The 26,115-nt window shown below is 39.4% G+C and overlaps 1 protein-coding gene across 12 annotated transcripts in view; it reads right to left on the bottom strand.

Moving 5' to 3' along the window:
- TNIK (TRAF2 and NCK interacting kinase) overlaps positions 1 to 26,115 on the bottom strand; it is a 298,380-nt gene that overhangs the window by 232,099 nt on the left and 40,166 nt on the right. For all 12 annotated transcript variants that reach the window (XR_015794405.1, XM_088132086.1, XM_025172923.2 and 9 more), the window contains exon 2: positions 18,060 to 18,125. Coding sequence is in view for 11 of the 12 variants with exons in the window: in XM_088132086.1 (XP_087988212.1) it covers positions 18,060 to 18,125 (66 nt within the window). In the remaining variant the exon portion in view is untranslated. The remainder of the gene's footprint in view (positions 1 to 18,059; positions 18,126 to 26,115) is intronic.

Genomic DNA, 26,115 nt, shown 5'->3' with positions numbered 1-26,115 from the left:
AGATGGCCTTTTGTGGTCTTGAAAAGTTTAACAGTAAGACAACATTCCACACAGCAAAACGTATATTCTGAGCCTAGATTTCTGCCTCTTTCCATTTTTTTTTCCTGAAAATTAGTGCTTTTTGTATACATTTCATACATTGCAGGACAACATCTCAAACACATAATCATAATGTTGTTTTACCAAAATGTTGGCAGTTTCATTTTTTGTTTGTTTACTGTTTCCCTAAAACAGGAGGAAAAGAATCAAGAGGCACTGTATTATTTATATTTCAGCAACTCCGAGACCCATTTACAACAAAAAACTATATTTTTTCCAATTCTGCATAAGCATTCTTTTATGAGCAAAGCAGGTTACATATATTTTTAAGGAACAAAGTGACTTTATATCTTTATAGGGTGATAAAAAATTAATATTAATATATTTCCATATTTCCCAAAATGTCTATTATTTTCTGAGGGGGACGCTTTCTTTCCATGCTATAGATTTATCAGAAATTTCATACCTCCAGTTACAGAAAGTCTATTAATACTGTCAGCCATAACTCAAATTAATACGTAGACCAGATACAAGAGAGAATCCTTTCCTTAGTGAAGTTCACACGAAGATGGTCACAAGCTGGAGGCCTGCATTCCAAAGAGGACATAGCAAAGCCATAAACTGGGGAGGGGGGAGCAAAAAGTGGACAGGTGTAAAAAGTCTCACTGAATTTGCACAGATGCATACAGATTAGTTGACAGATAGGTACAGGTAGACCTCGCTTAATGACTGCCCTTTTTAGTGACCATTCAAAGTTACAATGGCGCTGAAAAGTAACTTTACAACTGGTCCTCACATTTACGACTGTTGCTGCATCCCTAAAGTCACGTGATCGTTATTTGGGTGCTTTGCAACCAGCAGGTGTTTACGACAGTTGCAGCATCCTGCAGTCATGTGATCACCATTTGCATGCTTCACAGCCAGCTTCCAACAAGCAGAGTCAATGGAAAGCTGGCAGTAAAAGTCACGATCACGTGATGCCTTGCTTAACTGCAGGTGATTTGATTAACAACTGCAGTGGAAGTGATACGATCATGTGATGTTTTGCTTAATGACAGCAATGCTTAGCAACAGTCCCAGCTGTGGTTGTTAAGCAAGGACTACCTGTACTGAAATAACCAAGAGAAGAAATCACAAAGCGTGATAGAAACCTTTAGATACTCCAACTATCACTCTTAGTGACTGGTCCTTAAGAAATGCTATATTTGTCCTCCACTCTGTTTCCAAATCTCCTTTCTCTCAACCTCCTGGTTTTGTACAATCGAACAGGAGAGAAAAAACTGAAGAAAGCAATGTAGAAACTTGGGAAGCTTATCATGTAGTATAGCAACTAAAATAGATTTCCTGAACTGTGTTCTCCAGATGTTTGGACTTCAACTCCAAGAATTCATGGAATCATTGAACTGGAAGGAGTCATTTAGGTCATAGTACCCATCATACTACTTGGTGCAGGAATCCATATTAAAGCATCCTCATCCCATGGCTGTTCAGTCTCTGAACACAACCAGCTCTTAATCAGTTCTGCTGTTCAATTTCCCTCCCATTATTTCCCTCCATTATTCTGTGCCCCTGTATTCTGTATCAACTCTGGAGTGATAAAAAAAGGGCCCAGCCTACTTCAGCATGGCATCCTTTCAGTTATTTGAAAAGTATTACCACATCCTCTTTAACCTTCTCAAGGATAAACAGGTCCTTCAATCTCTTCAGTATGCCTATTTGCCTGGAGAATTCTGGGAGGTGAAATGCACACATCTGGAGGATACCTAGGATTGTTGAATGGTGAGCTAGAACATCACGAGATGATGGATAACACTTGAGAAATGATTAAATGAGGTCAGTGTTGTAATCTTTTTGTTATTCAAGGCAGATCAAAAGGGAGGAACTGTAATGGAAAATATTAGAGCTGAAATGGATTGGAGTTTTCCAGTAAAGGACCTGACTTCCTAGATGTCATCCTGAACATTTGCAACATGCTGTTGCAGGTCCTATTTGAAAGAATGTACTTGTTTGCTAATATCACAGAGATAAGAAATCATGTAATTACAAGTTGGAGAAGTATGCAATGCAAACAGTTCCTGTTCACACCAACAAGAAGGCTTGGGAACTTATCTTTTCTGAGGCCTATTACTTCTTGCAGAGGTCCCACAAAACCAATCAGATTAGCAGGCACCATGAGAACATTCCCACACAGCTTTAATTTCTGCCAAGAGGATTTGCGTAACTGTTGACTACAGTTGTTACGGGCACTTTGCAGCTGGACCTTCCTAGGAAAAAAGTGCTCATTTCATATCATAACAACAAACAGCAACCACCATCACCACCACCCCTTATATGCTGCAACACCTTGGAGCACATAACATAACATTAGCTCCATGGGTTCTAGAATAACTTCATTTTTCCATCCCTACAAAAATCCATATGCCATCTGGTTTGCAGTTTTCCCAATATATCTCTTTCTTTATTTTGGCAAGCAATTTTTCCTATCTTTTGGGTTTTGTTTCTATAATTTGGAGAATTATGTCACAATACTCAGAAAAACTGAATCCGTTTATTTGCCAGAAGGTCTAGGTTGGAAAACTAATACTAAAACAAAAAAACAAAAAACCCTAATGTAAGGCTGTTGACCCATTTCCGATCATGTGCTTTCTAAACTGGTATTCTTCTCTAGAATCACTACTCTTTACCTTTCACCTTTCACTCTCTCACACTGCTCCATGTCTGCTCCAAAAGGTATCTCAGGGAATTCAATAGGGCTTATTCCCCAATTTCTTGGAATCCCGAAGCTTGTCTATTAGGCACTAAGTTAGCTCAGCTTTCTCCCATTTGTCTCTCCTGACGTGCTGCAGCTACAACTTTCACACATCGAACCAGCATGTGAATAAAAGTGAAAGTCAGCAAGCTTGATCAAATAATAGATAGTCTAGCATCCCAAAACAGAAGTCATTACAGGCATTAAAAAAATTAGAGGCAGACTCTTTAAAAAAACACAGAGAGAAGAGATAAAAAAATATGGTTCTCATTGTAGTCCCTGGCTTTTTCTCAGTAGGAAAGGATAATGAATTCTTTTTTAAAAGACAATAAATCAAGATTTTTGGCTCCATGTCCATTGGAACATTTTTTTAAACCCTGGCAATGGTGAAAATAGTGATTGAAAATATTCATCACTACAATTCATGCCAGGAATTATGAAACTGCAAGCTTGAAAAAACTGACTCCAGGCCTGGCCTTAACATTCCTTTAGCTGCAATGTCACGTTTGAGGATTGCCCGCAGTTGTTTTGAGAGGAACACTCTGCAATAATCCCCCAGGTAACCAAGCTCTTATGCAACACGGCCTTAATCAAAACTATCTGAAATGCACTACTTCATCGCTTCTTTCTCAAACGCAACTGCAGGGACATCTTCTACTTACCCCAGATCTAAGCCCTTTGGAATTGTTTCCTTTAGAAAATGTTAATGAACTTCTCATTGAAATCAAGGCAAGATACTACTTTAAGCCCTTCTGATCCTTCTAAGGATTGCAGAGCAGGACCCTAGCTGCCTTCTCTTTTCCACAGCCTCCATCTCAACCATTAAGCTATCTGTAACTGCCTTCCCCCAAAAGTTTACATTATCCATTTTTCTTAATGTGCAGGGTAGCTGAGCCTCTGCACAATCTCTTCCTTGGTTTGCCAGCATTCACTTTCCTTTTCAACTGCCAAAGAAAGTTCAGTAATGACATTTTGCACCTGCCAACATAACTCTTGCCATTCAGCCATTATTATATCTGACAACAGGCATATGTAGGAAAACTGGATGAAACAATAAGCAGGTGTACCACTTTAAAATAAAACTAGGATGATCAGAGATTAGATTCACAAGTTCCCTGAAGCTGGCTACCCAAACATTAAATGCAGGGGTTTGCAAGAGCCTTTTAATTTATTTTTATTTTTTTTATTTTATAAACTCTGGGCAGCTCACAATTAAAATCCAAAACAGTTAAAACAGTGAAAATATAAATATCCATATTAAAGTTAGCTAATAACAATTCTATGTAAAAAGACTATATACAATTCAAGATGATGGGGGAAGCAGTATCAATTATCTCACCAGCCAATTCCAACAATGCGAGCCCCCATCAGGCCCCCAGATGAGGCATAGCCACGTTTTCACACTTTTCCAGAAGGCGAGGAGAGTGGGGGCAGACCACACTTCAGGTGGTAAGCTGTTCCACAGGGCAGGGACCACAACAGAAAAGGCCCTCTGCCTAGACCCCACCAGCCAAAGTACCTTGACTGGCAGGGTCCGCAACATGCCCCTTCTGCCGGACCAAGTGGGGTGGGCTGTTATAACAGGGGCAAGACGGCTCTTCAGATAACCCAGCCCCATGCCATGAAGGGCTTTAAAAGTAATAACCAACACCTTGAATTGGACCCAGAAGCAAACCAGCAATCAATAGCACTCACATAACAGGGGTATTATATGTGCCAACCTAGGGGCGTTCAAAACTGTCCACACCACTGCATTTTGCGCCAGCTGTAGCTTCTGAATACTCTTCAAGGGTAGCCCCATGTAGAGCGCATTGCAGTAATCCAAACAGGAGGTGACCAGGGCATGAGTGACTGCATTTTACAAGTTTCACTGCCTGCCTGCGTGGCAGTATTAACTCAATCTGCTCAACCTGGCATGCCTCTATTGCAGAAGGCTCTCCATCTATCCTTCAGGCCTCACGGGCCAGATGTAACTCTCAAAAGATCTGCTTGGGCTACTGGAGACATCTGGAGTGCCTCCCAAATAGTCATTTTTAATCTTTAATTTTTAATCTGACAAAAGGAGAAAAATCACTAAAGCCGATGACTAGAAAGTAATCATATTAACTATATTTAATTTTAATTGCCTTTAAAAGTAAATGAAATGCAATCAAATTTGCTTCCTATTATAGACAAGAAATCAGCCAAAATAAAGTTGATGACCAACCAAGAGGCTTGAACGCTGCAGATGTTGTTGGAAGATTCACAGCATCTTCACAGAGCAAATTAAGACATTTAAATATTTGGGAGTCACTTTCAATTTTCTGCTGTTTGGCAAGAACAAACAAGAGCTGGTGCTCACTAAAGCCGTAGGACTGCTAATGCTACTTTACATTTTGCTAGCAGCAGAGACAGGACTATGCTCCTGTTGCTGTAAGTATTTAAAACATTAAGGTGATCAGCTCCCTGTTAAATGGCTCACAGATTGGTAATTGTGAAGATCCAAGATCCTGGAAGTGGTACATTCCAAATTTCTTAAGGCACAAGTTTCAAGTACCTCCGAACTCCTCTTGTGCCTGGAACCTAGATGGCCTTCTCCAGAGGCAACATGGTTTGTTGGTTAAAATTCTAGCTGATGTGGATTTTCACTGATGGAACTCTTGCTTCCTGAATTCTTTTGGACAACTTTTTTCAGGCATCGAACTGGACCTAAGTATGAGGACTCTCCGCCCAATATCTGATATCATTTGGCTATAGGAGAGCTGAAAAGGAGCTGAAGCAATGGGTATTTGACAATGATCATCAGAAAGACCCCATCTATTTCCATAGTGGTCCTTTCACTCCAGCCAATTACTTAGTATCTTGTGTCTGCCTCACCAGAAAGCCTTTTCTTTGATTAGATTTAATGTTTTACCATCCATCTTAATGGAAGGAGATATAACAATATCCCAAAAAAAGAGTGTTTATTCTCATACCTGATGGGGAAAGTAAAAACCATTAAGCATGGAGTACTGCGGTGTCTATTCTATACACATTGGCAAATCAATTTAATAATGTCCCTTTTATCCAATCCCTTGATTGGCCAAATGACGATAATACTTCCTATAACTATCTGATATCTAGAAGGTTGCTAGTTCTGTTCTATGGCTATTACTGTTAGGCAGTTATTGTTCTAGAGTTTTTTTCCACTTCTTCTCTCTCCATATATTGCTTTTAAGTTAATGATAATTTAATTTCACTACATTTTGATTGTTTCCTGGATTATGCATAATGTATAACTGACAGCTGGTGCCCAATTGTAAATAATGTGTAGAGTTACTTGTAAAAGGCTTTTTCTTTTGATTCTACCCTACTTTTCGGCATGTAGTACACAGCATCCCAGTCTAAAACTGAGTGAAGCCCTTAGCATTGAAAAGAATTGTGCATCTTTGTTTTATGGGAAGTAATCATGCTGAACTGCTCTGGAACATCCTAGTATAATTTCTACCTGCAGTGGGGACTATCAGACTAGGCTGGAATAAAACTGGCAAGATTTTGACCTGAGTTCAAAACATTCATGGTCCAAATTAACCCAAACCACTCAAACCATATGTCCTCCTTTGTGCAAAGCTCTTCTTCTCAACTATATAATCAGTTCAAATGTTCCTTTGGTTCCTTGGAATATAGATATCTCACTTATGCATCTCTTTATAACTTAGCCATGCAAATTGATTCATTCAATTTACCTTATTCAAGGTGATAAGAGCCCATTGTTATAGGACTTGAAGTTCACCAGCGTTTTTGCTCTGAGATTCTTTTAAATGGTGACATGGTCCTTAATTGGACTAAAGAGTTCATGGGAGTTACATCAGCACAGTTGCAAGGAGGTGAGAATAAAATGCAACGCAAAGCATTTTCAAGGGACTGACCTTTCATGAGGAGCAAGAACAAGCTATTCACATACCTCACTTTAGGGCCAGCATCAGACAACACCCAGGGTGCCAGGTAGATTGCAAAAGCTGGTAGAATCATACCAATATGTAGAAGCGAAAAAGAAAGAAAGAAAGAAAGAAAGAAAGAAAGAAAGAAAGAAAGAAAGAAAGAAAGAAAGAAAGAAAGAAAGAAAGAAAGAAAGAAAGAAAGAACAGACAGACAACCCAAAGCATTTAAAACAGAAAGGGGGGAAAAACCCTAAAAATAGTTAAAAAGAAAAGAAAATTGACCCTTATCATTTCATCAGGAACCCAGCCAGCTTCAGAGGAGAGAAGGGTGATGCACCTTTGATTCAAATTGTTCCTAAAGCACAAGTGTTATCATGACATCTTGATGCGGAGGAGTGCGTGGGTTGACTTCTTTGTTTTGTGTCTCTCTCCCCCCTTAATCTTTCCAGAGTTCAGCTGTATCTTCTGCATAAAGTAAGTAGCACAAGATGTACCAGTTGCTCTGGTAACAAGACTCTCCCCATCCTGAAACATCAATTGGAAGAGTTCTCCCAGGGAAGATTTAGCTGCCTAAGAGCTCAACATTTCTGGGGCTTATGCACATTATTATTATTCTTTCTTTCTCGCTAACAAGCAAGCTCAGCCTTTTAAATATGTATGACAGCAAGAGGACAAAATATCCCAGAAAATGTACTTTTAAATACAGGTTTATTTGCAGCAGGGAAGAGAGGAACATTTCACACAATAAGCATGTTCCCACAATATCTTAATCTATAATGCTAATTACAACACAATACAGTATTTATCTTTGTGTGCCAGAACAAATGACATGGGAAAGAGCCATAAGCCACCAGTTGTCTTCCATATTGCTGGTTTTCAGCTACTTTTGCAATGCTTAGCTTACTTTGGCCAAGCAACACCTTTTGCTTGTTTTGATTTTTGTTTTAATTTTGCTTAATTATTTAATTAATTGGTTAGGGAGCCGGAAACACAGAGATCTGATCCAGGCCACAGGGGAATGGCTGAGTTCATTCTATCATCACTGCCCAAGTTTTAATTTAATTTACACCCACCATGCCCTTTGGAGTTCAAAAATAGGGTAAGGCATAACAGAGGCAGATACGAGCTCATTTTGGAAAGTCTCCTGGCTTTATCTCCTGTACGAAGAATTTGCCAAGAAATTAAATGTAAAACAAATCATGGATGCAGTTTTAGGATTAAACTTTTGATCTGGGTTCAAATGTCAAGCTAATTGTGCTGTGAGTGAACCAGGTCATTAAATGTCAGGGCACCATAATCTAACTGTGAGGGTCTGGATGGGGAATAACAGGCTTCAGCCGAACCGTGGCAAGACTGAGTGGCTCTGGGTTTTGGGGCCTGCCAGTTCCAGGACAATGCCATCTTTGGTGCTGGATGGGGATGTATGACTCCAGACAGATCTGGAGGTCCTCCTGGGCTCTCAACTCTTGCTCAAAAAGCAGGTGGCAGTCATGGTTAGGAGGACCTTTGCACAGCTTTGCGTTGTGCAACAGTTGCACCCGTTCCTGGATTGGGAGGCTCTGTTCAGTCACTCATGTCCTTGTCACCTCCTGATTGGTCTACTGTAATGCACTGTACATGGGGTTGCCCTTGAAGAGTATGCGGAAGCTTCAGCTGGTGCAAAATGCAGCAGCACGGGTAGTTATGTGTGCTTCTAGAACAACACGATACACCTCTGCTGCACAGGCTGCACTGGTTGCCAGTCTGCTTTCAGGTCTAATTCAAGGTGCTGATTTTGATCTCTAAAGCCCTTCATGGCATGGGGCCAGGTTATTTGAGGGACCACCTCTCCCCAATTACATCTGCCCATCCTATCAGATCCGGCAAGAGAGACATGCTACTGGTCCTGTCAGTCAGGGAACTATGCTTGGCGGGTCCCAGGAGGCGGGCCTTCTCTGCCGCGGCACCCACCTTATGGAACATTCTCCCGTTCTTCCCTGAAGTGAGGTCATCTCCATCCCTACTTATTTTCCAGAAGTCCCTCAAGACCTGGCTATGTCATCAGGCCTGTGGGTCTCAGGGACCGGTAAGATCTTGAGATGAGTCCCTTGCTGATCTAAGCACGCGTGTGTGTGTGTTTTAAATATGACTGAGTTTGCCGTTTTTATTGTTTTGTATTTTTTGCTGTACGCCGCCCAGAGTCACTTCTTGTGAGACGGGGAGGCCATAAAACATTTGATAGATAAATAAACACACAAACGAACTTGCACAGTTGGGGGTGAGTGTTTGTAAATGTATTTTTAGTTGCATTTGTTTGGCTTCATGATTGGCTGCAAGCCAAAGGGTACGCCTACAGGGAGAAAACTGGAACAATTCAAACCTCGAGAAAAACAGATATATACATGTAATGACCTCTTACATGATGGATAATTATTCCTTTAGGTCATGGTTGCTCTTGTAAAAGTAGTGATGATACGGAAAGTATCATAAATGTTTCATCTTCATGGCCTTTATATTTCACTTGGTATCCATTTTCTCAGTAAGCTGTATGACAACCCCATTTGAACATCCCCACTTCCTATGAAAAAAGCTATACCAAAACAATGGTTTGTTATGTAACCAATGTCACAGCAGAACCATGATTGACACATTGCATACTATAGTCTATATAGACAATAGAGGGCCTGGATAACACATCAAAGAGGTAGGTCAATCCAAACAGAGCTCACTTTCACCATCTACTATTAAGACTATCAATCACATTTCATTGGCCTATTGGAAGGGTTTTGTTTAATGTTGTTTCCAAAAATGTATCTGGCTTGATTTGTCAACCACTGAACTCAGAACACTGCCAATCTTAACTGGAGCAATCTTCTAAAGGCTTGTGGTATGGAAAGAAAAGCCAATTTATCAGATACTTCTCATCCTATTTGTTTTTTTAAAAAAAACGAAAGTAATAAACTTAGAAACCCACCATCTTTGTCTTCCTATAGTGAAATGATCAGACAATGTTGCAACTATCACTGTCTATCATTGTCCCATGATGTTGTGTCACTACCATGGTGACTGTGCTATTTTAAGAAGAGGATGAAAAGCCACTGAGAAGGTAGGCTGTTTTCATCTCTTCCCCCATTTTCTCACCCCAATTTTTAGCAGAATTCTTTGACTCTCTGGAAAAGGTAGGGGGGAAAAATCTGGTTTGGACGAGAGTTTTCCAAAAGCTGGAACCCTTATTCAGCCACCTCCTTTCCTCTCTATCTACTAAAGAAAAAAATCAGAGAGCTAATGGACATGACCTACAGATCAAGAACAGAATGCATACCACACACACACAAATGAATATGATAGATCAAAACAGTCCATTTGGGAATACTGAGTTCATACAGAAACCAAGCTGAAGCTTTTCCAGCAACAGTTCCCCAGGAAACACTTATCTTATGCTTCCTGTAACTATTTTTCCCACTCAACTGAAGAGGCTATGATTAATTAAACTATTCACTAACATTCTTTCAGATACAGAGTTAATGAAAGCAATGGATGGTTCAAACAATTAGCACCATCTTTGTCTTGGCATTAACTCATCAACCTCCCCCAGGGTCCCACTAATACAGTCTTGACAATTTGCAACGGACTATTCCCACCTGAGAACCACCTTCTGAAATACACAAGGACTTCTTAATAAACAAAACTTTCTGCACTCTGGATAAAAATAGGCCCATCTAAAAATGGATTCACAAGTGCTATTGTACTGCTTGATTTGTTTGCACTAAATATGGGTAGTCATCTCTATGAATGGATTCTACTGAAAAATGTGGTATTTGAGAAGTGATGGAGTACTGAAGCAATCTGATTAGTACTGAATTAGCACTGAAGAATCAGTATTAATACTGATTAGTACTAATTAGTACTGAAGCAATCTGATTAGTATTAGTATTGATGATTAATTCACAAAAGCAATTATCACCAGAATTTGTGAGCAGCGTTCTATGCCCTTTCCCCTCTCAATCTACCCCTAATTTTCCCCAAACAATGGGGAAGTGGGGAATATTCTAAGTAAGTGTAGGCATTTATGAAGTTGGTATGAAGATTCTATACAGAGGTATTTGCAAAAATAGTACTGGGAATGTTTAAATACATCAAGGAATGAGAAAGAGTTAGAAAGTAGGGGAAATCAATATATAAATTTGTAAGAAGGATCAAGGGGGAAGACAGGACAGGACAGGTCAATTCAATCCTATGCACCTCGAGAACTAAGAAATCACACACACACACACACACACACGAGAATAAGAGATGCAGCTATGGCTTTGTGAGATTGGATGATGTTGAGAGACCAATACAGTGGTACCTCAGGTTACGAACGCCTCTGTTAACGAACTTTTCGGGTTACGACCAGCTCCGGCTGCAAAAAATTACCTCGGTTTGCGAACTCTGCCTCAGGGTACAAACAGGATACGCGGCCATTTTCCCTCCCGTGACACGGTCCGTGGCCATTTTTCTGCCCCTGACACGTGGTCCGCGGCCATTTTCTGCCCCTGACACGTCGTCCGCGGCCATTTTTCCACCCCTGACACGTGGTCTGCGGCCATTTTTCCGTCCTGACACGTGGTCCGTGGCCATTTTTCCGCCCCTGACACGTGGTCGTAGGGAGGGGGACTCTCCCTCCAAGCAATAGCCGCCTCCCTGTCCTCCACGCCAGAACAGATTAACGGTAATTACATTGAACCTTATGGGGAAATTTCCTTCGGGTTGCGACCAATTCGGGGTGTGGCCAGAGTCACGGAACGAATTAAGTTCGTAAACCGAGGTTCCACTGTACTTTAAAAGTCCATATCACATACAGGTATCAAAAGAGAGCAGTTTCTTACCCTCAGTATTTTTCTACCACTCCTACAATCTGCTGACTGATGTTGAACAAAAGATATTAACACTTTCTCTGGCAGGGACATAAAGCAGAGGGTGTGGGTGTAAATTCAGATTTAAAAAAACAGCAGGAGATAAATTAAGGACAGTCTCTTCTCTGTGCTGAGTTGCCTTAAATGACAGCCTCAAAACTGTTAACCCACATTTCAAATTTGGTAGCAAGCAGGTTTCTAGACCTCATCATGCTGGGAATACCTTTCTTAAAAAAAAACAAAAAGCACAAGTTATACATTTGTTAATAGTATGAGTGGATAACCATATTAAAAACAAACTTTCTTTCTCACCCTTTTCTTTTCACCTGCTAAAGGTCATTGTGTGGTATGTCTGTGATATCTCTGGAGGAAGCAGGGCTGTATTTCCCCACCCACACTTTTCTTTTTTAATGGGGGAAGGTTCATTAAAAAAGGTGCATTAAGCCTATTAGGGCCTATTGTTTTCTTTGTTTTAAAGTGAAAACCGTGCTCCTGTAATTTAATGACTCGCCATCAAAGTTCAACAGTGCAATCCTGAAGAATCCAAGGAGCTACAGAGAGTGGGTTAGAGGCCTGTATATAAGCTACAGATTACTCACTCCTGTTCTAAAGGTTTGTTCCAAAAAGCACCCCTATCCAATCAAGCAGAAAACAATACCCTAATCAAGGAATTACCAAGGAGAATACCACACCCCCACAAACACTGGCAGGGCAAGCTACTATATATAAACAGGGAGCAAACTCTACACTCACCAACACTGTTACCTAGTTGAGTAATGAAACAAACCAAGCTCAGAGAACTGGGATTCTACAGTTCAACCCTGGGCTACAGATATTCTCTTCTATTAGCAACCCTATCCAAATTCAATTTCCTCCTTTGTATGCTTTTCTCAATACCCAGCATCCAGTTTTTCAATACTTAGTTGATATTGTTTGCATTTTCTCATACTGTCTTTGAGGTTTAATGGAAGTAGGAAGCCAGGAATACTGTTGACCACTACAGAGGTGACTGTACAGTGAAAGACAAGGCAGGTGTGTGTGTGTGTGTGTGTGTGTGTGTCACACACAAACATAACCCTTTGGGCTATCTTTTCACTCCTTCCATGAAAATTTCACCAACATCTTTTCCCCGCTGAACATTTTGAAAGCAAATTCTCTCATCAAACTGAATGAGAGGGTGGGGAAAAATGGAGAACTTCTCTGCATGACACTAGCCTGCCCATTCCCCTCTCCAGAAAAGCCTACTGAAAGCTCAATAGGTGTACAAAATAATGGGTTTGATTAGAATAGAGGGGATAAAGATTACATGTGTGTGGGTGGTAGACAAAGAGTGAGAGATTTCAAAACCAACCACAATATCCTGTGCAAAACAGCAATAAAAATAGAAGGAGAAGCTCTGAGTAACTGCTTAGGCCTTCCTTAGGAGACCGCCCCACTATGTGATAAGCCTTGAGATGAGAAGGCATTTTTACAGAGGAAGAAGAAACAAAGAACACAGATGCACACCCTGAGCTCACCATCTTTAAAGCTAAATAATTCCTCCCACTTGCCACAGAGGAGAAGCAGAAATTACTAGCTATAGCATATCTAGCTACAATTAATACATTTTCTACCCTAAAAGCATTTCTTAGCGGCACCAAAAAAAAGGTTAAATGGGGTTCACTCACGGCAGAATTTTCCAAAGAAGGTGCAGTGGTTTGGTGGGTCCCCCCACATGCATACACATACAAGCATCAATTACAAATAAAAAGCCTTTCACAGCAAACAATGAACAAATCCAGCCCTGTATTTTACCATTAGTATCCCCCCCAAAACAGTCTTACATTTAAGTTATAAAATTAACATGACAGAACTTAGAGATTCACCACAGCCTGTTTGCTATTGTCAAATTATAAAACCCACTACTGTAGATTCACTTGAAGGAGAAAAGCCATCAACAATGTGCTCTCATTCAAGTAAAAACTTCAGATTAAACTGTACTGTAAGAACCCATGAGTACACCTATGTCAAACATACTGCAGGAAATAAGATTTTTCTACTATTTATGAACATTTCATCCTTGGGCTAAATTTACATACCAGAATGGCTAGAATCACAGAACGCATTAAGTTGAGCCCTAACGAACCAACTGATGGCTTAGCACAGCTGAAACTACATTAAGGATTGGTCATCTGAAAACTAGTATTTCGGGTTCTTTCTTTAACCACAAATACTAGTTTTCAGACAACCAATCCTTGACATAGTTCAATGTTTCTCAACCTCACCAACTTTAAGATGTGTGGATTTCAACTTTAAGATGTGTGGCTGGCTGGGGAATTCTGGTAGTTGAAGTCCACACATCATAAAGTTGTTGAGACTGAGAAACCCTGATGTAGTTGTCTACTATTTAACCAACTGTTGTTATTGTAACAACAGGAGAATCCACAATCCTTAAATAGTAAAAAGAAAGTGTTGTGACATGAATAACCACAGGACTCTACCAGACTCCTTCCCACTTCCTTTTTCAGGTACTGAAATTTGGCAAAATGTTACATATCCATTGCTGAACATGACTCACTCTAACAAGGAACAAGAGTTAGGCTTCCCCTTGGCAGATAGGACTTGACTATACTCAATACAACAGAGTGTGGACTAAACCTTCATTGTAGCTCATGAATAGTAGCCATTACAAACAGCTGAAGGTCTCTAATTATGAGCCTTAGAACTTACATCCTCCCTAGATTCATATCTGACATCATCTCTTCTCACATCTTCCTTGCATTAATGGTAAACTGACTTTTTGTTTCTCATACTCCCTTTCTGTGTAGCATTGCCTCTTTACATTCTCTACATTCCTGCCCCTATCTATTAGCAAAACTCCAATGGCAAGGACATGTAGTGAACTGGTAGACTAAAATCCAGGTTCAAACCTATCATACCCCAGATCTCCTTGGGAAAAGAGTAGGCTAAAATAGTAACTAATTATACAAGCAGAAAGATTACACACAGATTATCCATCGCCAGCCAGTTCCTCCCCTCCTTTTGGAACGCAGAGCTATACACTTAATGAAACATTGAGGGAGTGTTTTGAAAGAAAAAGGGGCCCACTAACTTTTGCAGCTTTTTTTTCTCTCCTCTCAGAGAAGATGGTTACTCAAACATTAAGCACCATGAATAGAATTGGCCAAAGAGAGCATGCTCAGATCAAAACAACAGCCTCCACTAGCAACTACCTTTACTAGAAATCTGAAAAGAATCTTCCCGCCCAAGGAAAAAACTGGATTTAGACAGGAACCTGTTTTTTTTTTTTAATCCACTTATTTTAGAAATCCAGGAACATTGGTGGAAAGCCCACTAAATGGCTGTATGTCTAGGAAAATGAATGGTACTCTCCTGCACATTGTGTTTTAATGGTTTGAAATAGTTTTACTCTTTAATGTTTTAATAATTTCTGTGGGTTTTTGAGTTGTTTTTGTACTGTTTTCGGGATCTGTAACCTTGTAAGTCATGGTAGTAAGATGAGCGGCCATATAAATTTAATAAATAAACAAACAAATATCTGTGGAAGGAGTTGAATTCAAAATGTCTCATGACAGCATTAGAAAATGAAAAGAACTCTGAGAAATTCCACAAGGTGTAATTCAATACCCAAATAGGCTGTTAGGCTTGCTTGCTTGCTTCCTCTTTCATTCATTCATTCATTCATTCATTCATTCATTCATTCATTCATTCATTCCACATTTATCATCGCCCATCTCCCTAGAAGTGATTCTGGGCAATTTACAGTAAAAGAATAAATATTAATTGTTGTTGTTTAGTCGTTAAGTCGTGTCCGACTCTTTGTGACCCCATGAACCATATGGCACCAGGCCTTCCTGTCCTTCACTGCCTCCCTGAGTTTGCTCAGTTTCATGCTCAAAATATTAATTAAAATACAATAAAACAACAGACCTACAAATAATAAATAAAAAAGTATAGTATTTTTTGCCTGAATTATCAATCAACCTGGGTTGTTGAAGCCAAAACACATATTAACTGTACAAATTCTGGATGTTCTTATTTTCTCACAAAATTTCTGTCTTTCCCATATGTTTGATTGATGTTTCAATCAAAAAGCACAAAACATCAACCTTTTTGTTAATTATAAATGCGCTGCTCCTAATATTTAATTTTTTTTTTAAATGTACTTAGACAAATTATAAGTTGAGCCTCCAGCAGGAAGTAAAACGATATATAAATAAGATATAGAAGGACCACTATATAAGCATTAGAAGTAAACATATTTTATTGTGCTTTTTGATTGAAACATTAAGCTTTCAAAAGCATGTTGTAGTCACATTTTCCATCAGTAGCTATTAGAAATATCTACATATTTAAAACTAGGTCAACTCCATAGTTATGTCATCAGCAGAAATAAACTGTTTAGACATCACTCTGCATTCAGCCTCAGAAAATCAAGGCAAATAGTTCTGAAATTCAACAATATAAGGGGGAGGGAGAGCTACACAGAATAAATACTTCCTGTACCAAGAATTTTAATAAAACATTTTTGGCAGATTATAATTTTAGCACAGGTTTGGTGTTATTTTGGAAATTCACACTTCCAAAAACATCTAGAAGTTTTTGTTCCAATCTTGGTTCACTGGCAAACTTTGATCATGTTTATTGAAGAGATGAGCATACAGCAGTACAAGAATAGATAAAGCAGATTTCAGAATAAAAATTTCCTGACAAAGCAGCAGAAAATTCTATTTTTTCCTTTCATTTGGGGAGCAGGAAAGAAGGAAGAAAGTGAATTTTGATGCATGTTAAATACAGGAGTACAAAAGATCATCCTAGAACAGAAATCCAAACATGGTAGGAGTTCAGCAGTACCATGTCCTAGTTCACATGCTCATCCTTCAGCTGTGAGTGAGTTACCATTTTCAAAATCACATACAAGAATAATTTAACATACTGTAAAAGCTCAAATTCATCCTTTGCAATCTTTATCCAGGTCTCCCAAGGATCAGTGAAAATAAAATAATAGTGCAGCACATTCAGAAAGTATGTTTAAGACTTCAAATGTTTACAGGGCACCCAGAATTTCTGCTTGCAAATCCTTGTTCTCCAGTCCTCCTTCCTCAAGCTGGTTCCCTCCAGATATAGCACAGGTAGCCTTCATTTGACAACCACTTGTTTAGTGACAGCTTGAAGTTACAACAGTGCTGAATGAGATTTACAACCAGTCCTCATAGCTGCAGCTGTCACAGCAACCCACAGTCATGTGATCATCATTTGAGACCTTCACTGCCAACTTCCAACAAGCAAAGTCAATGGGGAAGCTGGCAGGTGGTCACAAATGGCGATTGTATGACATTGTGCCTAACATCTGTGGGGATTCACCTAACGACCACAACTGGTACTGATATTGACATCGCACTTTACAATCACGTATTGATGGCGCTGACGGTCCCAATTACCGTTAAGTGAGGACTACTTGTATAAAATATAACATCAATCATCAGGACCATGCTGGCTATAGCCCAAGATATATGAAAGGTACCAGGGTATGGAAAGCAAGATTTTTCAAGAGATTAAAAAGGGCAGGAGACAGCCCAAGAGATGGTGCTTATGGCCTATCATAAAAACAACACTTCTTGTAATCCTAAAAACAAACAAGCAATTAACAAGTAAAAAAAAGTCATCAACCTTTAATGATTTCACACAGCCTGTCACTTGAGACAAGTCAAAATATCCTCCCCGTTACAACTACACTCTTAATTAAATTGACAGTGACTGTGAAATACAATCTCAGCAACTTATGACCAAAATTTCCAGCCTGCATGTAGTTGTACCACTGGCGTCTGCCACTTGATGCCCTCCAGCAGCACTGGACTACAAACTCATCATCCCCAGCTGACTCAGGCTGGCCATGGAGATGGATATTCTAAAACCAACCCTACCAAGTTTGGAAAGACTACTCTAACACCTTCACACTACTCAAGGATGGTCCTGAGGCTCTGTTTTCCCCATATCGTAGAAGACTCAATTCTGCATTCTGATAAGTGACAGAGGTGAAAGGAGTCGAAGGGGATATGTCATACTGCAGATTTCCCCAGTCTACCTGGAAATGGTGAGAGTTTCTCAACACAGAAGGTGGTCACGATGTTAGTGAAGATTATCCTACTGCTTTATCTTTTGCTACTTTCAGAAACATATGTGCTGCCTCTGTTGGGGTCCAGCAAATTAAACTATTAGGAATCAGCCATACTGTTTTGCATCAGCCTAGGAACTTTTTTTTCTTTCTTCTTGAGGTTTGTTTATTCACTAAATTATACAAATAAGAACAGGACCACAGATTGGCATATTGTGTTCTTTTTCATCATCTTATACTTTTGAAGAAGGTTGTAAGAAAGCTTGAAGAAAAAGAAAAGACCTTCAAGTTAGTAATTCAGAAACCCACAGTAACAAAAGATAGATAAGCAAAGGAATGTTTTGCATGTAAACTCATGTATACAGAAGTTACGTAAATCTTACCTTATATACTTGCCCATAAGTCCCATTGCCAACCAGTTCAACCAGTTCAAAGATACCTGCAGGATCCTGGGAAACAGAAAACATGAGATAATTAAAGTGAGTCAAAACCAGATGTTTAAACAGATCCAAACAATGTTTCACAAGAGCACTATTTCACACAGGTGGGGTTTTCCCTGATTTACTTTGGCTTCCTCCTAAAATGGACATCGCCTGTTTCATAGGATACTTTAAGTAGATGCTGCCCTTTTCCAATAGCTTTAGGTAAGGTACATGTGAAATTTTGGTTAGCAATGTAACTGAGATTCATTTCTGTAGAGTATCCTATTTAGCCATTGACTCTCACAACATTTAAGCTAAATATTCACAGACACACTTCAAAGTTTATCAAGTTCACAACAGGATCCCAGTCTCTTTTCCAGATGAAACTGCAATGTAAAGTTCAAAAACAAAGAAGTCTGTTTCCAGAACACTGTCTGGGGTCTCCATTTTGGCCCTGCTCATCTCAAATTGGCTAAGTTGGCTGGGTGATTTTAGGAGGGCAATTCTGTGGGAAAAAATATGATTGCCTTGGTAATGTGTAGAAGACAGGGCCAGCTAATAGCACAGCAACAATACCCAAACCAGTATCTTAAACACGGCTTTTCACACCAGTTTAGAGGGCGAAGAAGCTTTCTCAAGATGAGGATGGTTGAAACACTTTGGCATAAAGATCTTATGAGTCCCATCTGAAGATGGGCCAGGGCAAGGAAGACAAAAGCACATCATTGAAAATGGGCAATTAAACGAAATGTTTCTAGTACCTAAAAAGCATGTTTTTCCATTATAGCAGCAAGTTCCCATTTTCAGAGAGGGGGAGAGAGAAAATAGGTGCAAGGTAAATAATAAAAATAATAAAGCAGTTATTGTCAGGCTGCAGTTTATTTAGCTGCGTAAAGCAACATTTAGAAAACTTGTTTTTAAAAGGCCACTGCAGCCAACAAATATTTTCATGTATGTCCATCATTAAAACCAAGAGCCAGAGAATTGTTTGCCCTAAGCAACAGTTTTTGAAAGTTTTATTTTTTTAATGAATTAGGTAAAACAACCCAAAAGCAAAAACAAAGGAAAGGGAAAAGAATATATAAAATATGCTTTGCAATAAAATGAAGGTTGAAGTGAAAATATGATTATTATAAAAATAATAAAGGCAAAAGAAAAAGAAAAAAACATAAGAAAAAGCATTCTAGTACCCCCTCTTTTTTTCCCAAGCAACCAAGTTTTTGAAAATGAGGCTGAAAAAAGGATTGGCTTAAATGCCACCAGGATTCAGGATTTCTAATCACTTTATTTATAAAATATGGAACCGCAACAGGAGGCTGTTGCTAAGAGTCATTCTACATGGACTCTAATTTACAGCTGTAAGTGCCAAACTGAGCCAGTTTTGTTGACCCAGAGAGCTAACAAGAAGAACCAGCATTGGGAAATGGGAGAAAAACAGAAAAGATTTTTTATTTGTGCATTTGTGTGTGTCTATATACACACACACACACACACACACACACCTCCCTCCCTATCTACCTATCTACCTCAAAACCACAGGGCAGGCATTTACAAAACAGTCCATTCCAGAGACAGGGAATTCCAGAAGGTTCTATTTTCCTCCAAACCACACCAACCTGGCCATTCCAGGAATGATCCATCCATTTTTCAGAAGTAATGTTTTGCACATGCCTAGTATGGAGTTAAGCAATGGATTGGGAAGCTGGCTGGGGAATTTTGGGAGCTGAAGACCAGATGTCTTAAAGTTGCCAAGGCTGAGAAACACTGGTCTAGGCCTTCCCCAAATTGGCACCTTCCAGGTAGGTATCCCCAAATCACTGCCAGTAAGGCAGCCTGAATCTAACTGGGCGAGCGCTTTATTCACTGCCACATCCAACAGAAAGCTTGTGACACATCCCAGGCAGCTTCACACTTGGTAAGGAAATCAAATTACCCTTGTCAAAATCCAGCCTAGGCCTGGTTCACATAATTGTGATATCCAGAGTTTATGGATTAAACCACAGCCGAGTTCCATATCATAATGTGATTTGCGTTTTTTCCTGGCATAGCATGATGTGCAAAGCCAGCCATTTTGGTTTGTAAGCCATTGTGTTATATATGAACCCAGACTTGATCAACAAACCATGATTAAACAATCCATGCTTCATGGGCTGTATAAATCCAGCCAAAGAATAGCACTGATCACGTAACTCTCCAGGATCCTGCATTTCATCACTGTTCTGCACCACTGGTCTAGGACAGCGTTTCTCAACCTTGGCAACTTTAAGATTTGTAGATTTCAACTCCCAGAATTCCCCAGTCAACATCTTAAAGTTGCCAAGGTTGAGAAATACTGGTCTAGGATATCAGGAATAACAGAAATACATCATTTCCGGGTTTTTAGTGGTGGTGGTGGTGATCAAAATTCTGTATCAGCAGTAGCTTCTTGCGTACAAGCATTTGCTTTTTGACATGTCATTACAGCTGTCCATTTTACTTGGATCTGATGCACATTTAGAACCAGCAACCCAATATTTCATTCTGGAGCAAGCTACCTTTCATCCAACCATTGGTCCAACTAACCCAGCATTTTTGCTCGCTGACCTTTGGTTCTTAATTTACCTGGCAGGGGTGTATTAAGGATGCTCTCATTCCCAGGAATGGAACCAGAGTATACTCTGAATTTGAACAATTTCTCTCAGGGTTCCCCACTTTCTGCAAACTGAACATTGCTCTCATTCAACCATTCTGCATTGCATACTATCTCTTCTCAGTATCTCCTACTCCTGTTCCTCAACCACAGTGTCTGAGTAGGAGAGCAGCTTATGTCAATTCAGTGAATTGCATTTCTCTGTGCTGTTGGCACCAGCATCAGCAAAGCCATGGTAACTAGAAAAGAATGCTAGTTATTAACAAATCTGAAAAAGAAAAAGGGGGATGTGAGCTCGGTTTTCATTCAAGCCTAGCTCTTGAATCTGCTTCTACTAACCCAGCTTTTAATGGAAGAACAAAGATTTTTCAGAAACCTGGAAATTCTCCCCTATCCAGTATAAAAACAATACTGATAGCTTGTGCTTCAGATAAGTTTAGTAAAGGAGGAAGATATGGCTCTTCACACACCCTTTAATTCCACTCATTCACAGGATGCACCCAGTCATTTTTATGCTCCATATACACTCCATATTTGTGCACATTTTGATACAATGCAGATTAGAATCCTTTCTCCCACCACAGGCACTAAAAAGAGATGGAAGGAGAGAATCTTCTTAATCTATATTCTGATGGGGTATTAAACGAAAGGTAAAGGATATTGGAAGAAGCATTCTTCATTAAAGTGAACGGGTTACAATAAACTAGCCCCCCATAAAAGTAAAAGTAAGAACTCTTAATGGTTTACCAATGAATATAGCAATACTTCTACTTTGGAGAGATCCTCCAAAAACACACCCAATTAAACGGACGATGATGGAGGCTTTTGAATGATAAGACGCCAACTGGGTCTGATCACAGTTGTTGTGAGTGACTCAAAAGATGTCAGATACAAATTGCTTAATGTTACAAACTCAAATTACTAGGAAGGGAGGAAGAACAAAATTAGACACAGAAGAAAGCGAGAGGGAACTGGAATAACTTAAAAAATGCTTTCTGACATTTTGAAATCAAAACATGAGAAATCATTTAATGGAACCTTTAAATTATTCAGGATAAGCTTAAATGGGGATCTGATGCAAGATAAACACTGTATAATCTCAAGTCAAATATAATCACTTCTATAGATAATGAACCTTGGGACTTTTGCTGCTAATACAAATGCATTATGTTTCCATTTAACAAAATATTCCGTTCACCACCACCCATCCCTATAAATCTTGTCTGTCAGACACGCACTGGAGGGCCTGCTATTACTTTTTCTTTCTAAAACCTTTATTTATTTCTTCCTTTCCCAGAAGGCTTCAAGAGGTGAAATATGAAACAGCAATGGCACAGGACAGCACAAGCAGAAGCACACAACAGGCAATATTGGAAATGAAAAAGGTGAGTAGCCAGCCTCCGCATCATCAAATTGTTTGCAGTGACTCTCCTTGCACAGTTCTGCAGGTTTTTCAAAACTTCCACCTCTCATCTCCTGAACCTCCATTCTCACCTACAGAAAGCTAAGTATCTGCAATTTCTATGGAGACAAGGAGGCTTTTATATCCAGGTGTGTGTGCGTGTATTTTAACCTGCTGTATTTTTGTATAAATGGGTCCCTTATTTCATTATACTTGTCCTTACAAAGTCTTCATCTATAGGCAGTCCGCTTGTAAGTAGCAAGTGCAATCAGGTCTTCAATCCATTGAATAAATTAGGCCATACATTTACCTTCCCAATGCTGCAATATCAGTCTTTTGGCCATAGTAAGAGCATGGAGAATCCATTTATGTTGTCTGGTTGTCAAGTTCCATGTACTAGGTATATAGTTCAAAAGAATTTATCCTCTGAAAATTTTAGCTTTTGTCACACAATCATATTTATATAGTCCACTACTTTCTCCCAAAACTTGGTAGGTATAGGACACTGTAGAAACATATGTTTTAAAGAAGCATTATCCTTATTACATCAACAAAATTCTGTGTGTGCGTGTGTGCGCATGTATTGTATGGCAGAATTGGGGAAATCTATATCCAGATGCATGTGCACACACACACAGATACCCAGCTGTAGGTTTTGATCTCTATCATCTTCCCCCTTCTGTCAACAGGGCCCTTGTTTTTTACCTGTTGATCAACAAGATGCTTACTTCATATATTGCTAGTACATCATCATTGGCCCTTCTTCCTGTTGCCCATCCTTTTTGCTTATCCATGTGACTCTCCTACAGTGCGACCAGAACACCACTCCAACATTTCCGGTACTCCAAATCTAGCCATACAGGATGAGAACTAGCTTAACTACTATAACTAATAATGTCTGTTTTCTCAACAGGATCCCATTTTAGCATTCCATGTAAATCTAGAACCACATATAATTGTTTTTTCAAGTGACACTTAACATGTTGAAACAATTCAAAGTTCTTATTGTTCATATCAAGTGATTCTGCTTCACCATCTGCCTGCTCAAAGTGGCTGGCCAAAACTGTTGGCTGCCAAGGCCCAAATTTTCTTTCTATCTACAGCAATGTTCAATGGCTAAATATCTTTGCTGTGTCAGACTATAGATTCACAGCCAATGGGACAATACAATAAAGCCACTCAGCGTCTAAGCTGATGCTTAAACTTCTTAACTAGGGGTTATCACATTTTCTTTTTAAACTAGCACCCTGAAAATATACAAAACCCTTCTAGAAGTAATTTTCTAACAAAGGATCAACATATCAGTATCTATCTGTCTGTCTATCTATCTATCTACAGATATATCAATATATAAGGATCAATATATCAACAGCAGTGGAAGATGCAACACAATCAACGGAAGTCCGGCGGAGGAAGAAAGCCCGGATGATCTGGCTCCCCTACAACCACTGCTGGCCAAGTTTAGTTTATGTAATTGTTAGTATATAAATAACATTGTAAGCCGCCTAGAGTTGCTTGAAAAAGTGAGATGAGTGGCCATATAAATATGATGTAAGTATGTATGTATGAATAAATAAATAAATAAATATCACATGATATCTCAGACCTTCATCACTACTCAATTCGACTATCCCAATGTGTTCTACCTGAGACTACCTCTCAGGACCACTTGGAGATTGCAAAGGTCCAAAATGCAATAGCTTGTATATTAACTGGCACTTGTCACCAGGAGCATATTCCATTTCTGTTGTGAGTCACGTAGTTGTCAAGAGATTTTGAGGTATATGTCTATAAACCCTTCAACAACTCATGCCTAGCTAGTTGCAAGACAATCTTCTTCAATTGGAAACAACCCACCTGATTACCCACTGGTAATCCCTCACTTTTGTGATGTGGGGATAACTGAGATCAAGAGGCACTGTTTCTCCATAAAAGCTCCAATATTACAGATAAACCTCCCCTCAGAAATCAGACCTGGTCCGCTGCTGATTGCTTTCAGAAGGTGGCAAAGATGGAGTTCTTCCAGAAAGCATTTTGGTCTTGACTGGATGTTGCTATCTGTTATGACTGATTCCTTATGAGGGTTCTAGCTATTATTGTGTCCAAAAGTCCCAACCCACTCAGAAATTGAGAGAGGCCCAGTTCATTTCCAGCTTTTGTGGGGCCAGGCCATAATTACATTGAAAAAGGGCAAAACTGAGAACAGGAATCTAAATTAAAGCATCCCCAACAGAAGCTGTCTACTCTTTGCCTGACACATCCAATTAACACATCCACTGGGAGCCCATCACCTTTCTGACTGGTACAATTGTCAAACTTAGTTTCTTCCTAACATTCAATCACAATCTGCCTTCCTGTAACTTCAATCCATTATTCTGTTCTTTCTGGGTTGACAGAGAACAAGTCTTGACCTTCTTCTATGTGCTATCTCTCTAGGCATCTCATACTTGCCCATATCTTTGTCTGTGAATGACTGCTAGGTGTTCAAAGCCTCTGAGCACTTCTCATGGCACATGAGATTAGAGAACTAATGATCTTTGTATTTCTAGAGTTGGAGAAATCAACCATTTCCTTTGCCCTTAAATGTAAGCTGACATCAGTAACATTTACTGGACACTATCTACATTCACCATCTCAAGAATGACTTGAGCTAGAGACTCATGGCTGAATCACCTGGCCTCATTGTGGGCTTTTCTCTTTGTGACTTCTTGTCTCACAAGTTCTGGAGTACTTTTGCACACATGGTGTAAGTTAAAAAAAATGGTTTTTTCCCTCATGAATCAACATAGTTATGATCTTTTCTTTTGATGATTTGATAATTCAGAATTGAGCAGTAAAAGCAATTTTACAGAAAGGGTTTTAGGAGACATCCTGCCATTACCATGGCCTTGTCCTCTGCATTAGAACCTCAACAGTGGAACTAAAGCACAGGCACCTGTGACCATGAAGCAAGATTTCATTAGGAGACTCAAAAAAGCCAATTTGTTCGCCAAGTGGTTCATTAAATAATAATTCAAAGAGGCTCCTGTATACAGAGAAGAGACTGAATCCTGAACTAAATACAGTGCCAAAAACTGCAGGTATTATCCAAATGAGAAATTGTTATTATTGAATTAAAGAGGAGCAGCCTGAAATCTTCCCCTACATGCACTCCAATAAATTAATATGCTCAACACTGCACAAGTGCACATAAATAAATGAACACATTTATAATATCAAACATTTTTTCTGATTCCCAAACACACCCACCTACGTAGCATGCTAAATCCACCCACTTCTTCCTACTTTGGTAAACACCCTTATCATCTGCTTTGGTGCCAAGGAAAGTTATCTCACTGTATGTATTCTTCCAAAGGGATCTTTATACCTGCAGTTTCCAAATGGAGTGCCAGTTAGGTTGCTCACCCCTTCTCACCAATCAACCTCTGAAAAACAATCTATTCTCAATCTGTTTGAGTCAACAAAAATGTCCTCAATAGCCCTCTGCCAGCCAACATGGTATTCCTGAGCCCCCTGGAAAAAGCAATGGTTGCAGATTTACAGAGCTTCCTAAATAATTGTGAAAAAAGATTCCTTTCAAGAAAGCTCAATTGAAAGTTACTGCCTGGTACTAGGGTTCTGCAAATCCTCTGAGAGAGGTGCTTCAGACAAAGCACCTCTACTCCAATCATTAAAGCAGTTCAACAAACTCAGATTGATTTTGCGTTGAAAGCGCTGCCGCCTTATACATGTACACACTAGAGCCTTTTTTCTACAAGTAGAAAAAGAAAATGGGGTTTTCTTTTGTATTTATTTCCTTCCAATGTTTCCTTGTTTTTCTTAATTTGTTCTGTATTTTATTCTTATTGTTAATCACCTTGAACACCGACATTTTTTTTTTAGTGGAAAGTTGTTTCAGTTCAACTCAACACATTGCTCTGTACATGCTGTGGGTATGTATATGATGTAACACACACAGCCAGGCAAACAAACAAAGCAATTGGTGG

The sequence above is a fragment of the Python bivittatus genome, unplaced genomic scaffold, assembly GCF_059951505.1.
Source record: "Python bivittatus isolate LINGU-HERP-01145 unplaced genomic scaffold, Pbiv_v1 ctg000980_np1212, whole genome shotgun sequence".
NCBI classification, from domain to species: Eukaryota; Metazoa; Chordata; class Lepidosauria; order Squamata; family Pythonidae; genus Python; species Python bivittatus.
This window is presented reverse-complemented; position numbering and strand designations above follow the sequence as displayed.